General features: G+C 45.3%; 1 protein-coding gene across 2 annotated transcripts in view; it reads left to right on the forward strand.

The window, feature by feature from the left end:
- The window catches only part of PHLPP2 (PH domain and leucine rich repeat protein phosphatase 2), an 88227-nt gene that overhangs the window by 21721 nt on the left and 50282 nt on the right, over positions 1-16224 (forward strand). For both annotated transcript variants that reach the window (XM_068259743.1, XM_068259744.1), the window contains exon 2: positions 5453-5697. In XM_068259743.1, coding sequence (XP_068115844.1) covers positions 5453-5697 — 245 coding nt within the window. The remainder of the gene's footprint in view (positions 1-5452; positions 5698-16224) is intronic.

Raw genomic sequence — 16224 nt, forward strand, 5'->3', positions numbered from 1 at the left:
TCTCAGTGAAGGGGAGAGGCGGAGATACGCGCTGATAGACGCGCTGAGAGGCAGGGCTGCGGCCATTAGTCCTGCCTCACCAGGAAGAGATCCCCGGGCACCACGGAGGGGATTTGGGAGGTAAGGGACCCCCGTTCAGCCGCGGGATAGCAGCGTTTTAGCAGGGGCACACATGCCCCTGCTGAATATAAGAGCTGAAGCGATTTTTATTCTCGCTTCAGACTCTCTTTAAAGGACAACTGAAGAGAGAGGTATATGGAGGCTGCCATGTTTATTTCCTTTTAAGCAATACCAGTTGCCTGGCAGCCCTGCTGATCCTCTGCCTCTAATACTATTAGCCATAGCCCCTGAACAAGCATGCAGCAGATCAGGTGTTTCAGTGGTTCAGACTTTAAAGTCAGATCTGACAAGACTAGCTGCATGCTTGTTTCTGGTGTTATTCAGATACTACTGCAGAGAAATAGATCAGCAGGGCTGCCAGGCAACTGGTATTGATTAAAAGGAAATAAATATGGCAGCCTCTGTATACCTCTTACTTCAGTTCCCCTTTAACCAATAGGTCCTAATCAGTAATACTGAGATATCGCTCTGGTGATTTTGCTGTAGATTTCAGAGGATGGCGGATTGTCTCCCCTCCGGGATCCTGATTGGAATACTGAAACTCGAGAGATGTTGCTTGCTGAAACTGCAATCACCATAAGAAAAGGTGCCCTTTATGGAGACTTCACTAAACCAATAATAAGTCATACAGACATCTGTAATTTGATGCAAAATATCACAAATATTTTAAGGACTTACCGTATCCAACAAATCACATTAAAAACATTTAAAAAGCCACCTTCTGAATCTGAATGTTATCAGAAATCCTTCCCCCCCCAGCTAAAATAGATAGATGGATGGATGGATAGATAGATACATAATTGACAAAGATCTGCTCTCTACTGACAGTGTGCAGTGTTACAACATGAGGAAAACAACCCATACAAAAAATGAACTACAAGTTTGTCAGAAATTTCAATAAAGTGCTACATGCCAGAACATTCCAATTCATACATAAATATGTGCAAAAAAAATGTGCATAGCATGTTGAATGTTATAGTTGTTATACCATCACCCAGTCTGCTGCAAGTGTTTGTCTAAGGAGACTGCATGGCTGTATGCTGGATTTTATGCCCCTGTCTGACATAGGCAGGGTGTTTATGTAGTATATGTTCGGGGGGTTCAGGAATGGCAGTTAGAAGTCCTGCTTTGGACTGTGGGCTTGGAGGGGCCCTGGGGTGTTTATGCAGTATATGTTTAGTGTGCTCAGGAATGGCAGTTAGAAGTCCGGCTTTGGACTGTGGGGTTGAAAGAACCCTGGGGTGTTTATGCAGTATATGTTTAGTGTTATCAGGAATGGCAGTTAGAAGTCCGGCTTTGGACTGTGGGCTTGGAGGGACCCTGGGGTGTTTATGCAGTACATGTTTAGTGTGCTGAGGAATGGCAGTTAGAAGTTCTGCTTTGGACTGGGGTTTGAGGGACCCTGGGGTGTTTATGCAGTATATGTTCAGTGTGCTCAGGAATAGCAGTTAGAAGTCCTGCTTTGGACTGTGGGGTTGGAGGAACCCTGCGATCTCCTGCTCTGTCCCCAGAGACGTCTCCTGATGATCTCGGCAGTGTTGTGTCTCTTGCTGTGGAATGTCACACTTCCTGCAGCTGAGGTCTCCTCATTAGCCAGGGATGGCCCCGGGGTGTAAGGTGTACCTGTGTGCCGGCCGCAGGGTATAAGCAGATCCATCCGGCTGTATGAAATACGAGAACAAAAGTTATTGTTAAATGAGAGATCTGAGATGTTTCTGGAGAGGCTGCGCTTTCATCTCTTTCTTTACTGGAAACTTAAAGCAATCGTCAGCGACACCTTCCTCCCCTTCATCTCATCCCTGCCGTGTTCTGCATACAGCTAAACAACCTCATATTACCAGTGTGAGGCGTTCCCACCCTGCTGGCCACAGCTGCGGCACCGTTTCGGCCATCTTGCTTTTTCTTACCTGCAGAACGGATGTTTCTGAGGGACGTCAGCTGCAGACAAATAAAGGTTATCTTTGTATCTGCAGCTCCAGGTGTGTGCTAACGGGGCACAGCAAGGTCTAACACTCACAACGCTGTTCATTTTTACAGAGACTCCTAGGGGTTGATACATAAATCTGTGATAATATTACCATTACTAACAGCAGCAGGTTGCCACTAGTTACGCCATTAGTGTAACCCATGGTACCTCAGTACCCTGTGTGTTGCTACGGTAATATGCATTAGTAATGCCATTACCATAGTAACACTCGAGTAGCGTGGGTTACGCTAATAGCGTAACTCACGGTAACCTGCTGTAACAATAATGTGTGCGCACAACAATATTACTGGAAATTTGCGCATCAACCCCATAGAGACATAACTTCCTACAGCTTCTTGTAGGCTAGCAAAGATCTGTGTCTACTAAAACCATTCCTGATCTCAAATACTGATCACTAATGCAAATATATACCATAACTAATACCATCCTATAAGGACAGTTTGATATGCTTAATTCATTTCCAATGTTGTTCTGTTAAATTGATATATACATCTCTACTCTAAAGGTGCATACACACATCAGACTATAGTCTTTGGAAACTGAAAGATCACAGACCAATGTTACCACCCTTCCTGTAGTATGAGAGCCATACTCTACACAGTCTTTTCTATGGAGCTGAACTCCACATCAGAAAAAAATCTTTGCAAGATGCTGCACACACAGACGCTGTACAGACACAAAAGATCAGTATCTGCAAAAGATCTGTTCCTGCCAGAAATCCATTCCTGCAAATTGCAATGATAGTCTATGAGATCTGCAGAGCATCATACACACATGATTTAACTGACATTCATCTGCAGATCAGATCCACCAGGATGGATTTTCAGATCTGCGGATGATTGCTTGATCTGCAGATGAATGTCAGTTAAACAAGGTGTGTATGATGATCTGCAGATCTCATAGACTATCATTGCAATTTGCAGGAATCCGCTCCATAGAAAAGACTGTGTAGAGTATGGCTCTCATACTACATGAAGGGTGGTAAGATTGGTCTGTGATCTTTCAGTTTCCAAAGACTATAGTCTGATGTGTGTATGAGCCTTTACTGTGGTCTACGGTCATTGCCTCAGTCATAACTTCTTCCTCACCAAGACTTCTCTAGGGCTGCTGCTACTCTCTGGAACTCCCTCCCACCACATATCAGGCCACTGTTACATTTCAGTCAGTCACTCAGAACCCAACGCTCCGCACCACTCCGTATAATACTGTAGTTAGTAGTGATGGTCTATAAGACGCATATAATGTCAGAATTATGCAAATATTTAATGCAAATGTATGCACTTGAAAAAGGACCAATCTTATTCTACCTTAGTTTCATTTGGTTGGTCCATTTTCAAGTTACTCTTATTTGCAGAAAAATTAGCAGGCTTTTGTAGGCTTCTGCATCAGTTTGAAATGGTTTGCACTTCGGTATCAATAATAGCTTTTGTACTAGTTTTCTAGGTAGGTTTGTGATTTATAACCTGTATCCTCTCTTGTGCAGCGCTGTGATATATGCTGGCGATACACCCATGATAGTAAAGTATAGCTGGAGATTGATCGCTTCCTTTCTTCCTCTTCCTGTGCTTAGTGAATAGTTAGAGAGCTGTGTATAACGCCTGTCCCAGTACCAGTATACAGGGTATAATGACTTTAGGGCATAGTATCACTCTGTTCCCTCTATAAGGTAGAACTCCAGCCAAAGCGTGTTTGTTTTATTGATTTCGCTTTTTTCTTTTGTTGTTGTTGTTTTTTTTTACTGCTGTTCGTGTTCTTGTTAGGATTTCACTAACTCCCCATCCCAAATATAGAGGTACCAGGAACAAGAATGATCTGCGAAGGCATGCCTGATGGATATTGTGTGTCTCTCATAGAAGTCGAGTTGCAGATGCCTTCTGTTTAGGAAGTCAGACTTTGCAGACATTATGCATGTTGGCCCATATGCATTTCTGCTTAGGTCACGGGTAGCTAGTGTTAGTTGTAGGTGGGGGGGGGGGCAGGGTTAGTGTTACTATCCTAGGTGAGGGTAGTGTTAGGCATAGGTGGGGGGAGAGCGCCCAGATTAGTGCGTGCCTCTTTTAAATAGACAGATGTGTAGTGGCTGTTTGTTTTTTATCTTCATATAACAAAGTGACAGGACTGGAACAATACATGTCTTAAGCCCCATCTACACGATACGATTCTTTATACGATTCGATTACGATTCTATTTACGATCTGATTAAATACAACATGTCCGATTGGGATTCGATTCAATACGATTTGCCATTGTTTTGCAATAGCAAATCGAATTGAATCGAATCGAATCCCAATCGGACATGTTGGATTTAATCGGATCGTAAATAGAATCGTAATCGAATCGTATAAAGAATCGTATCGTGTAGATTGGGCTTTATTCCTTACAATGTGTACAGATCAATGAGACGATGTATATAAAAACAGGATTGGAAGGAGACCCGCTACAAACCTTCCTGCTGGTTCTGGTTCTCCAGAACATAACTGTGTCCCCTTTAACATATCTCACATGAGTCCTTCCTACAGAGCCATATACAGTCCATGCCTTGCACTGACGAAGGCAACACATTCTTAATACAGAAAGGACTTGCAAGTTCTATTGCTGCCACACTCCCGATGCGTCACTTCCGCACAGTGGGTGGAATATGCAGATCATTCCTTCCTGCCCCTCCAGAGCTGCTGTATTATAGCAATCTCACCTACAGTTTAGTAATTCTGCTCGGCTGTCTTCAAGTTGGACTGGCTCTATAGAAGTAATACGCTATAGGTCTGCTGTACAGAAGCGGCTCTGGATGAGTGCCTGATTTACTAGGCATGAGAGAGTAATCTGCATATTCTATCAGGACTGTGGAGATTGGTACAAAATTCATCCAACTCTAAAGGTGGTCACACACCATACATCTTTTTAACTATCTGTTCAGTTCAAGAATAGCAATCAATTTTTCTGACTGAATGTAACAATTAAAAAATCTGACCACTGTACCACACACCTATGTTCAATTTTTCCCCAATCATGAATAAAATAATTGAAAGCTCAAAAAAAATAAATTGGAACTGTACATCAAGTAATATTTTCGGACAGCCGATCGGAATTATCAAATTGGTGAAAAATTGGATCTTTTGATTGTATGGTGTGTGCCAACCTTTACTCCTCAGTTTATGAAACCACAACTCTGACTCCGGGTACCCCAAATTGCTTCTCGAGGAGGAAACAAGCAAAATCCTTCCCAAAAAAATTGAGCAATAAAGACATTTTTTGGGGGATAGTGCTAGGAAACCTTTAAAGTTTCTTATTACTGTCTGTGTCCCAGTTAGGAAGACGCGCCTAAACACTTTCTTGCTGTATTCACAGAGAAACATGAAGCGCAGTGCAAGTAAGAACTGTCTGAGCCAGAAGTGCTCCTTGGCAACTCGCGAGAGGGAGTGGCTGAGGGAGGACCTGAATCGCGGATGTTTCTACATATACGGGACCGACCACGGCTCCTCCGCCCCTGACCTCCACGTTGTGCTCTGTACGCTGGACACAGAGGCCTCCGAGATCTGCGAATGTGAAGGAACAGAGTGTTTGTACATACAGCTCAACGGAGATCTGGTCAGGTGAGCTCACAGTCTATCGTCATGCTGATGGGAGTCTAAGGGAAAAGGGGAAAATCATGTGACCAGTCAGATCAGCAAAAGTTTGCTTTCCTAAAACAGAAAGAATTTGCGATAATTCAGGTTAGAGTGAGCTCGAGATGTCTCCCAGGCACCACTGCTGAATATATGCAAATTAACCATTGTACCCTTAGAAGCTAAACACACCTCCAGAACCGCTGGAATGCAATGATGTGTCAGCTTGTTAATGTGTACAGAGCCATAATAATCCAACATGCATACAGGCTGTTTCAGGTTGTTTGATCCTCATCAGTGCATGGCATGGATTAATTTGGCTCTATGGAGTAGGGCTTGTAAATCCGAGAGGCACAGACTAACCAGCAAGCTCATGGTGACCCAGAACTCATTGGGGTGTGTAAGGGACTACAATGGTCCTAAAAGCCCCCTTACTAAGATGTTAAGAAAAACAAAAGTTTGCTTTCCTAAAACAGAAAGAATTTGCGATAATTCAGGTTAGAGTGAGCTCAAGATGTCTCCCAGGCACCACTGCTGAATATATGCAAATTAACCATTGTACCCTCAGAAGCTAAACACACCTCCAGAACCGCTGGAATGCAATGATGTGTCAGCTTGTTAATGTGTACAGAGCCATAATAATCCAACATGCATACAGGCTGTTTCGGATTGTTTGATCCTCATCAGTGCATGGCATGGATTAATTTGGCTCTATGGAGTAGGGCTTGTAAATCACAGCCTGTATGCATGTTGGATTATTATGGCTCTGTACACATTAACCTGCTGAGCGGTCTGGACGAGCTCAGCTCGTCCAACACCGCCAGAGGCTGCCGCTCAGGCCCTGCTGGGCCGATTTTTGTCTAATAAAAAGCAGCACACGCAGCCGGCACTTTGCCAGCCGCGTGTGCTGCCTGATCGCCGCCGCTCTGCGGCGTTCCGACGCGAGCAGCGGCGAAAGAGGGTCCCCCCAGCCGCCTGAGCCCAGCGTAGCCGGAACAAAAAGTTCCGGCCAGCGCTAAGGGCTGGATCGGAGGCGGCTGACGTCAGGACGTCGGCTGACGTCGATGACGTCACTCCGCTCGTCGCTATGGCGACGATGTAAGCAAAACAAGGAAGGCCGCTCATTGCGGCCTTCCTTGTTTATTCTGGGCGCCGGAGGCGATCGAAAGAACGCCTCCGGAGCGCCCTCTAGTGGGCTTTCATGCAGCCAACTTTCAGTTGGCTGCATGAAATAGTTTTTTTTTAATTTAAAAAAAACCCTCCCGCAGCCACCCTGGCGATTTAATCAGAACGCCAGGGTGGTTAACAAGCTGACACATCATTGCATTCCAGCGGTTCTGGAGGTGTGTTTAGCTTCTAAGGGTACAATGGTTAATTTGCATATATTCAGCAGTGGTGCCTGGGAGAAATCTCGAGCTCACTCTAACCTGAATTATCGCAAATTCTTTCTGTTTTAGGAAAGCAAACTTTTGTTTTTCTTAACATCTTAGTAAGGGGGCTTTTAGGACCATTGTAGTCCCTTACACACCCCAATGAGTTCTGAGTCACCATGAGCTTGCTGGTTAGTCTGTGCCTCTCGGATTTACAAGCCCTACTCCATAGAGCCAAATTAATCCATGCCATGCACTGATGAGGATCAAACAATCCGAAACAGCCTGTATGCATGTTGGATAATTATGGCTCTGTACACATTAACAAGCTGACACATCATTGCATTCCAGCAGTTCTGGAGGTGTGTTTAGCTTCTAAGGGTACAATGGTTAATTTGCATATATTCAGCAGTGGTGCCTGGAAGACATCTCGAGCTCACTCTAACCTGAATTATCGCAAATTCTTTCTGTTTTAGGAAAGCAAACTTTTGTTTTTCTTAACATCTTAGTAAGGGGGCTTTTAGGACCAATTGTAGTCCCTTACACACCCCAATGAGTTCTGGGTCACCATGAGCTTGCTGGTTAGTCTGTGCCAGTCAGATCAGCTGACACATTTGCAAGGCTCTGATTTACTATAATGACTTCCTGCTTTAGTGTACAGTAAACAGAACAGACACATAGGGCTTGATTCACAAAGCTTCAAAGGAAGCATCCCCCCCCCAAAAAAAATTTTTTTACTTACCTAGGGGCGGAGCTTCTACCAGCTCCCTGCAGCAATCCTGTGCTCTCTGGTCCCCATGGGCCGCCACACGTACCTTGTGCTAAGTGTTAGCACGCTTGTGAAAAGCCCTGTATCACGCCTAAAGTTAGTTTAGGTGTAATAAATAGCACTCGTGCGCAAAGTCCTCGCGCACAAAACTTTGCGCGCGCAGTGCATGCGAAACGTCGCATCGCGGTGCATTAAACGGCGCACCCGATGCGCCGTTTTTATCGCACCACGATACGACGCACCGCGTTGCTGGACTTTGCGCGCGATGTGATTTTAAAAACCGGTGCTAACCTACTTAGCACCCTGGTTAACACGCCCAAAGTCTTTAGACATGCTAAGTAGGTTAGCACCGCTTTGTAAATCGAGGCCATAATCCTCATCAGCCAATCGACGCCATTGGGCATCACGGTGGCGTAGTGGTAAGCGCGCTCTACTTGCAGCACTGGGTAAACGGTTTGAATCCCAGCCAGGTCAACATCTACAAGGAGTTTGTATGTTCTCCCCGTCTCTGCATGGGTTTTCCCCTGGCACTCCTCCCACATCCCAAAAACATACAGATAAGTTAATTGGTTTCCCTCTAAATTGGCCCTAGACTATGATACATGCACTACATGATGCATACATAGAGACTTGATTGTGAGCCCCTCTGAGGGACAGTTTGTGACAAGACCATATACTCTGTACAGTGCTGCGTAATATGTTGGCGCTATATTAATACTTAAATCAATTAATAAAAATGACCTATACCAGCAAAGTTTTGATCCGAGCACAGGGCCGGATTTCTAGCATGGCCACATAGGCCAAGGCCTAGGGCGCCAGAAAATGAGACTTCTTTAGGGCAGTGAAGTGTGAGGGAGAGCAAGCAGATAAAAGCGCCCTACCACGCTATACATTTATGCCTCCTGGCAGCCAGCTGCAGCCTGCACTCTCCTCCTCTGCCAGTGAGCCAGACTCAGTCCATCCGGCCACCCTGCATAAAGTATGCAGATGGCAGCGGGCGGCTGTCACGGGCAGGCTGGATGGCCGGGACTGACATGTGACCTGACATGTGACACGAGGTGGCGGCAGCTGGTATGCTGGGGATAACCGATCCCGGCGGCGCACAGAAAGTAGGCAGAGATCATGTCCAGGAGGCAGCCAGCGAGCAGAAAGCTGCAGCCAGCAGGCAACTTACACATGTTGCTTGTCTGCAGCTGACTGTCCTCCACTTGATGCCTCATGCCAAGTCCGACCTTTTTGCAGCTCCGCTGGGGTGAGAGGGACAGAGCTCATCTGCAGCACAGAGATAAAATTCAGTGCACGGCTCTGTGTTCCACATCCTGGCTGTCCCAAGTTCTGCTGCCCCCCCCCCCCCCCCCTTTCTGATTACGGGCTGCCTGTCTTGCACATAAAGTTCACTACTGACGGGAGAATTAAATGTGAAGTCTTCCATCCTGAGCTTCAACACACTTCCACCATTTGGAGACTCACAAACATCCCTAATGCTGGGCATACATGTTAAATTTTTTTCCTTATCAATCGAGCCGCTGATGGCTCGATTGATAATATTCGACAGGTGCGATGACCCGCCGGATAGATTGCCCACTCGATCCCCGCGGGCGAACAATAGCGGGGAATCGAGCGGCTGATAAGGCATGCCCGCGGGGACGAGCGGTGACACGTTGGCATTGAGCCGCTGGCTCGATACCGGCGCATAAACTTACCATGTATGCCCAGCATTACAGCCGTTGTGGGTGTTATGGGGACGGAGAGGGAACTGTGAAAACAAAAACAATGACTGTCTACACTTAGGTGCAATTTAGATAAGCGGACTTGGGATGGGATGGGGCTGCTGCTGAATGCTCTGTGTGTCAGATTATTTGGGCAACCTTGTTAATCGTCATTATTTTCCTGTAAAAATCATTGTTGCGAGGAAAAATGTCAGTTACATATATCATATAGGAGACAAACACAGTGATATTTGAGAGGTGAAATGAAGTTTATTGCATTTACAGAAAGTGTGCAATAATTGTTTAAATAAAATTATGCAGGTGCATAAATTTGGGCACTGTTGTTTTATTGATTCCAAAACCCTTAGAACTAATTATTGGAACTCAAATTGGCTTGGTAAGCTCAGTGACCCCTGACCTACATACACAGGTGAATCCAATTATGAGAAAGAGTATTTAAGGGGGTCAATTGTAAGTTTCCCTCCTCTTTTAATTTTCTTTGAAGAGTAGCAACATGGGGGTCTCAAAACAACTCTGAAGACAAAGATTGTTCACCATCATTGTTTAGGGGAAGGATACAGAATGCTGTCTCAGAGATTTCAGCTGTTTCCACAGTTAGGCACATATTGAGGAAATTGTAGAACACAGGCTCAGTTTAAGTTAAGGCACGAAGTGGCAGACCAAGAAAAATCTCAGATGGACAGAAGCGACAAATGGTGAGAACAGTCAGTCAACCCACAGACAAGCACTAAAGATCTACAACACCATCTTGCTGCAGATGGAGTCACTGTGCATTGTTCAACCATTCGGCACACTTTACACAAGGAGATGCTGTATGCGAGAGTGATGCAGAGGAAGCCTTTTCTCCGCCCACAGCATAAACAGAGCTGCTTGAGGTATGCTAAAGCACAGTTGGACAAGCCAGCTACATTTTGGAATAAGGTGCTGTGGACTGATGAAACTAAAATTGTGTTATTTGGGCATAACTAGGGGCGTTACAGCTCACAGCGTTCCAAGAAAAACACCTGCTACCTACAGTAAAATATGGTGGTGGTTCCATCATGCTGTGGGGCTGTGTGGCCATGCAGGGACTGGGAATCTTGTCAAAGTTGAGTGACGCATGGATTCCACTCAGTATCAGCATATTCTGGAGACCAATGTCCAGGAATCAGTGACAAAGCTGGGGCTGGATCTTTCAACAAGACAACGACCCTAAACACTGCTCAAAATCCACTAAGGCATTCATGTAGAGGAACAAGTACAACGTTCTGGAATGGCCATCTCAGTCCCCAGACCTGAATATAATGGAACATCTGTTGTGTGAGTTAAAGGGAGCTGTCCATGCTCAGAAGCCATCAAACCTGAATGAACTTTTGTAAAGAGGAATGATCCAAAATACCTTCAACCAGAATCCAGACTCCCGTTGGAATTTACAGGAAGTGTTTAGAGGCTGTAATTTCTGCAAAAGGAGGATCTACTAAATATTGATTTCATTTCTTTTTTTATGCACCTGCCTAATTTTGTTTAAACAATTTTTGCACACGTTCTGTAAATGCAATACACTTCATTTCACTTCTCAAATATCACGGTGTGTGTCTCCTATATGATATATTTAACTGACAATTTTTATCGTGACAACCAACGATTTATACAGGAAATCATGACAATTAACAAGGTTGCCTAAACTTTCGTATCCCATTGTACAGGCCTGGAGATACTGAGGACTCTTCATACATCTCCTGTGATACTGAGGCCTGAGATAAATGAGGACTCTTCATGCATATCCTGTGATACTGAGGCCTGGAGAACTGAGAATTCTTCATACATCTCCTGTGATACTGAGGCCTGGAGATACTAAGGACTCTTCATACATCTCCTGTGATACCGAGGCCTGGAGATGGTGAAGACTCTTCATACATCTCCTGTGATATTGAGGCCTGGAGATACTGAGGGCTCTTCATACATCTCCTGTGATACTGAGGCCTGGAGATACTGAGGGCTCTTCATGCATCTCCTGTGATACTGAGGTCTGGAGATACTGAGGGCTCTTCATACATCTCCTGTGATACTGTGGCCTGGAGATACTGAGGGCTCTTCATACCTCTCCTGTGATACTAAGGCCTGGAGATACTGAGGGCTCTTCATACGCCTCCTGCGATGCTGAGGTCTGGAGCTACTGAGGGCTCTTCATACGTCTCCTGCGATGCTGAGGTCTGGAGTTACTGAGGATTTTTTCATACATCTCCCGTGATACTGAGAACTCATCATACATCTCCTGTGATGCTGAGGCCTGGAGATGCTGAGGACTCTTCATACATCTCCTCTGATACTGAGGCCTGGAGATACTGAAGACTCTTCATACATCTCCTGTGATACTGAAGGCTCTTCATGCATCTCCTGTGATACTGAGGCCTGGAGATACTGAAAGCTCTTCATGCATCTCCTGTGATACTGTGGCCTGGAGATACTGAGGGCTCTTCATACATCTCCAGTGATATTGATGCCTGGAGATACTGAGGGCTCCACATACGTCTCCTGTGATACTGAGGTTTGGGAGTACTGATGTCACTTCATACATATCCTGTGATACTGAGGCCTAGAGATACTGAGGACTCTTCTAACATCTCCTGTGATACTAAGGCCTGGAGATACTGAGGGCTCTTCATACGTCTCCTGCGATGCTGAGGTCTGGAGTTACTGAGGACTTTTTCATACATCTCCCGTGATACTGAGAACTCATCATACATCTCCTGTGATGCTGAGGCCTGGAGATACTGAGGACTATTCATACATATCCTCTGATACTGAGGCCTGGAGATACTGAGGACTCTTCATGCATCTCCTGTGATATTGATGCCTGGAGATACTGAGGGCTCTTCATACCTCTCCTGTGATAATGAGGCCTGGAGATACTGAGGGCTCTTCATACGTCTCCTGTGATATTGATGCCTGGAGATACTGAGGGCTCCACATATGTCTCCTGTGATACTGTGGCCTGGAGATACTAAGGACTCTTCATACATCTCCTGTGATACTGAGGCCTGGAGATACTAAGGACTCTTCATACATCTCCTGTGATACCGAGGCCTGGAGATGGTGAAGACTCTTCATACATCTCCTGTGATATTAAGGCCTGGAGATACTAAGGACTCTTCATACATCTCCTGTGATACCGAGGCCTGGAGATGGTGAAGACTCTTCATACATCTCCTGTGATACTGAGGCCTGGAGATACTGAGGGCTCTTCATACATCTCCTGTGATACCGAGGCCTGGAGATGGTGAAGACTCTTCATACATCTCCTGTGATACTGAGGCCTGGAGATACTGAGGGCTCTTCATACATCTCCTGTGATACTGAGGCCTGGAGATACTGAGGGCTCTTCATACATCTCCTGTGATACTGAGGCCTGGAGATACTGAGGGCTCTTCATACATCTCCTGTGATGCTGAGGCCTGGAGATGCTGAGGACTATTCATACATATCCTCTGATACTGAGGCCTGGAGATACTGAGGGCTCTTCATACCTCTCCTGTGATACTGAGGTCTGGAGATACTGAGGGCTCTTCATGCATCTCCTGTGATACTAAGGCCTGGAGATACTGAGGGCTCTTCATACGCCTCCTGCGATGCTGAGGTCTGGAGTTACTGAGGGCTCTGCATACGTCTCCTGCGATGCTGAGGTCTGGAGTTACTGAGGATTTTTTCATACATCTCCCGTGATACTGAGAACTCATCATACATCTCCTGTGATGCTGAGGCCTGGAGATGCTGAGGACTCTTCATACATCTCCTCTGATACTGAGGCCTGGAGATACTGAAGACTCTTCATACATCTCCTGTGATACTGAGGGCTCTTCATGCATCTCCTGTGATACTGAGGCCTGGAGATACTGAGGGCTCTTCATGCATCTCCAGTGATATTGATGCCTGGAGATACTGAGGGCTCCACATACGTCTCCTGTGATACTGAGGTTTGGGAGTACTGATGTCACTTCATACATATCCTGTGATACTGAGGCCTAGAGATACTGAGGACTCTTCTAACATCTCCTGTGATACTAAGGCCTGGAGATACCGAGGGCTCTTCATACGTCTCCTGCGATGCTGAGGTCTGGAGTTACTGAGGACTTTTTCATACATCTCCCGTGATACTGAGAACTCATCATACATCTCCTGTGATGCTGAGGCCTGGAGATACTGAGGACTATTCATACATATCCTATGATACTGAGGCCTGGAGATACTGAGGACTCTTCATACCTCTCCTGTGATGCTGAGGCCTGGGCTTACTCATCTGCCATGTCCTGTGATACTGAATAGTCTTCATACATCTCCTTTGATACTGAGGACTCTTCATACATCTCCTCTCTGTACTTCTCCTGTGATATTGAGGCCTGGTGATATTGGGAACTCTTCTTTTAGTTGTGAAGCTATTGAGGACTCTCCCATGATTATGTCCTCTCTGTTTGCGGAGTAAATATCGCTGTCATTGTCTGGTGAGAGTGCAGTAACTGGTAGCACTCACCGAACTCACTAAACCAGAAGCAAATATTTGAACATTCTTCTTCCTTTCCTCGCAGACAGTTGACAGAGTAATAAAGCTATTTATGGGTGTGATTTCAATGATTGGAATGTTGTAATGATTACGGCGATGACAGATGACTCTATTGGCTTTTTCCTGGTCTGTTTATAATGCGTGTGATATGTGATGTAACCCCAGATATGTATGTTTCACAATGGGCCTCGCTTTCTCCATTGGAGAACATGAATGGTCCAGCAAACCTGAGCTGGATTCGATTAAAATCTGACAAAGTCTATAACTCTTGCCTGGGTCATAATAGACCATAGAGAAAGTGTGAATTACTGTTTGTAATTGTGCAGCACCCACATAAGATTATAACTCAAGTCCAGAGTTATGTTTCAAAAAATCAAATAAAAGTTGTCACTTTAGATTCTGGAAGTGACTGGAGACTCGCAAACTTTAATTTACCAACTTTTAAAGGGAACCTAAACTGAGAAGTACAGTGGTTAGCAAAAGTATTCGGCCCCCTTTTCCACATTTTGTCATATTACTGCCACAAACCTGAATCAAGAAGTGGAACAAAATCATACATGATTCTAAACATTTTTAACAAATAACTGCAAAGTGGGGTTTGCGTAATTATTCAGCCCCCTTTGGTCTGAGTGCAGTCAGTTGCCCATAGACATTGCCTGATGAGTGCTAATGACTAAATAGATTGCACCTGTAGGTAATCTAATGTCAGTACAAATACAGCTGCTCTGTGAGGTCCTTAGAGGTTGTCTGAGGCCTGGTGCACACCAAAAACCGCTAGCAGATCCGCAAAATGCTAGCAGATTTTGAAACGCTTTTTCTTATTTTTCTGTAGCGTTTCAGCTAGCGTTTTGCTGTTTTGTGTAGCGCTTTTGGTGTAGTAGATTTCATATATTGTTACAGTAAAGCTGTTACTGAACAGCTTCTGTAACAAAAACGCAGGCAAAACCGTTCTGAACAGGCGTTTTTCAGAGCGGTTTGCGGTTTTCCTATACTTAACATTGAGGCAGAAACGCATCCGAAATCCAAAAAATGCCTCACCCCGGGAGGATTTGTTTCTGCAAAACGCCTCCCGCTCTGGTGTGCACCACCCCATTGAGATACATTGACCAAGCGGATCCGCAGCCGCAAGCGGCTGCAGAAACGCTGAAAAAGCCGCTCGGTGTGCACCAGCCCTGAGGGCTGGTGCACACCGAGCGGCTTTTTCAGCGTTTCTGCAGCCGCTTGCGGCTGCGGATCCGCTTGGTCAATGTATCTCAATGGGGTGGTGCACACCAGAGTGGGAGGAATTTTGCAGAAACGAAAAATGCCTGGGTGAGGCATTTTTTGGATTGCGGATGCGTTTCTGCCTCAATGTTAAGTATAGGAAAACCGCAAACCGCTCTGAAAAACGCCTGTTCAGAACGGTTTTGCCGGCGTTTTTGTTACAGAAGCTGTTCAGTAACAGCTTTACTGTAACAATATATGAAATCTACTATACTGAAAACCGCAGCAGCAATCCGCAAAACGCTAGCAAAACGCCATAGAAAAATAAAAAAAAGCGTTTCAAAATCTGCTGGCATTTTGCGGATCTGCTAGCGGTTTTTGGTGTGCACCGGGCCTCTGAGAATATTGGGAGCAACACACTAAGTCCAAAGAACACACCAGACAAGTCAGGGATAAAGTTATTGAGAAATTTAAAGCAGGCTTCGGCTACAAAAAGATTTCCAAAGCCTTGAACATCCCACGGAGCACTGTTCAAGAGATCATTCAGAAATGGAAGGAATATGGCACAACTGTAAACCTACCAAGACAAGGCCGTCCACCTAAACTCACAGGCCGAACAAGGAGAGCGCTGATCAGAAATGCAGTCAAGAGGCCCATGGTGACTTTGGATGAGCTGCAGAGATCTACAGCTCAGGTGGGGGAATCTGTCCACAGGACAACTATTAGTTGTGCACTGTACAAAGTTGGCCTTTATAGAAGAGTGGCAAGAAGAAAGGCATTGTTAAAGCAGAATGAAACCCAGCATTTCTACTTTGCACTAATAGATTATTATCTTGTATTTAATTGTATCAAGTGAGAAATGTAAACAAAGCCTTCTCTCACACTGCTGGGTCCCCTGAACAAAGT

The sequence above is a fragment of the Hyperolius riggenbachi genome, chromosome 11, assembly GCF_040937935.1.
Source record: "Hyperolius riggenbachi isolate aHypRig1 chromosome 11, aHypRig1.pri, whole genome shotgun sequence".
NCBI lineage: Eukaryota > Metazoa > Chordata > Amphibia > Anura > Hyperoliidae > Hyperolius > Hyperolius riggenbachi.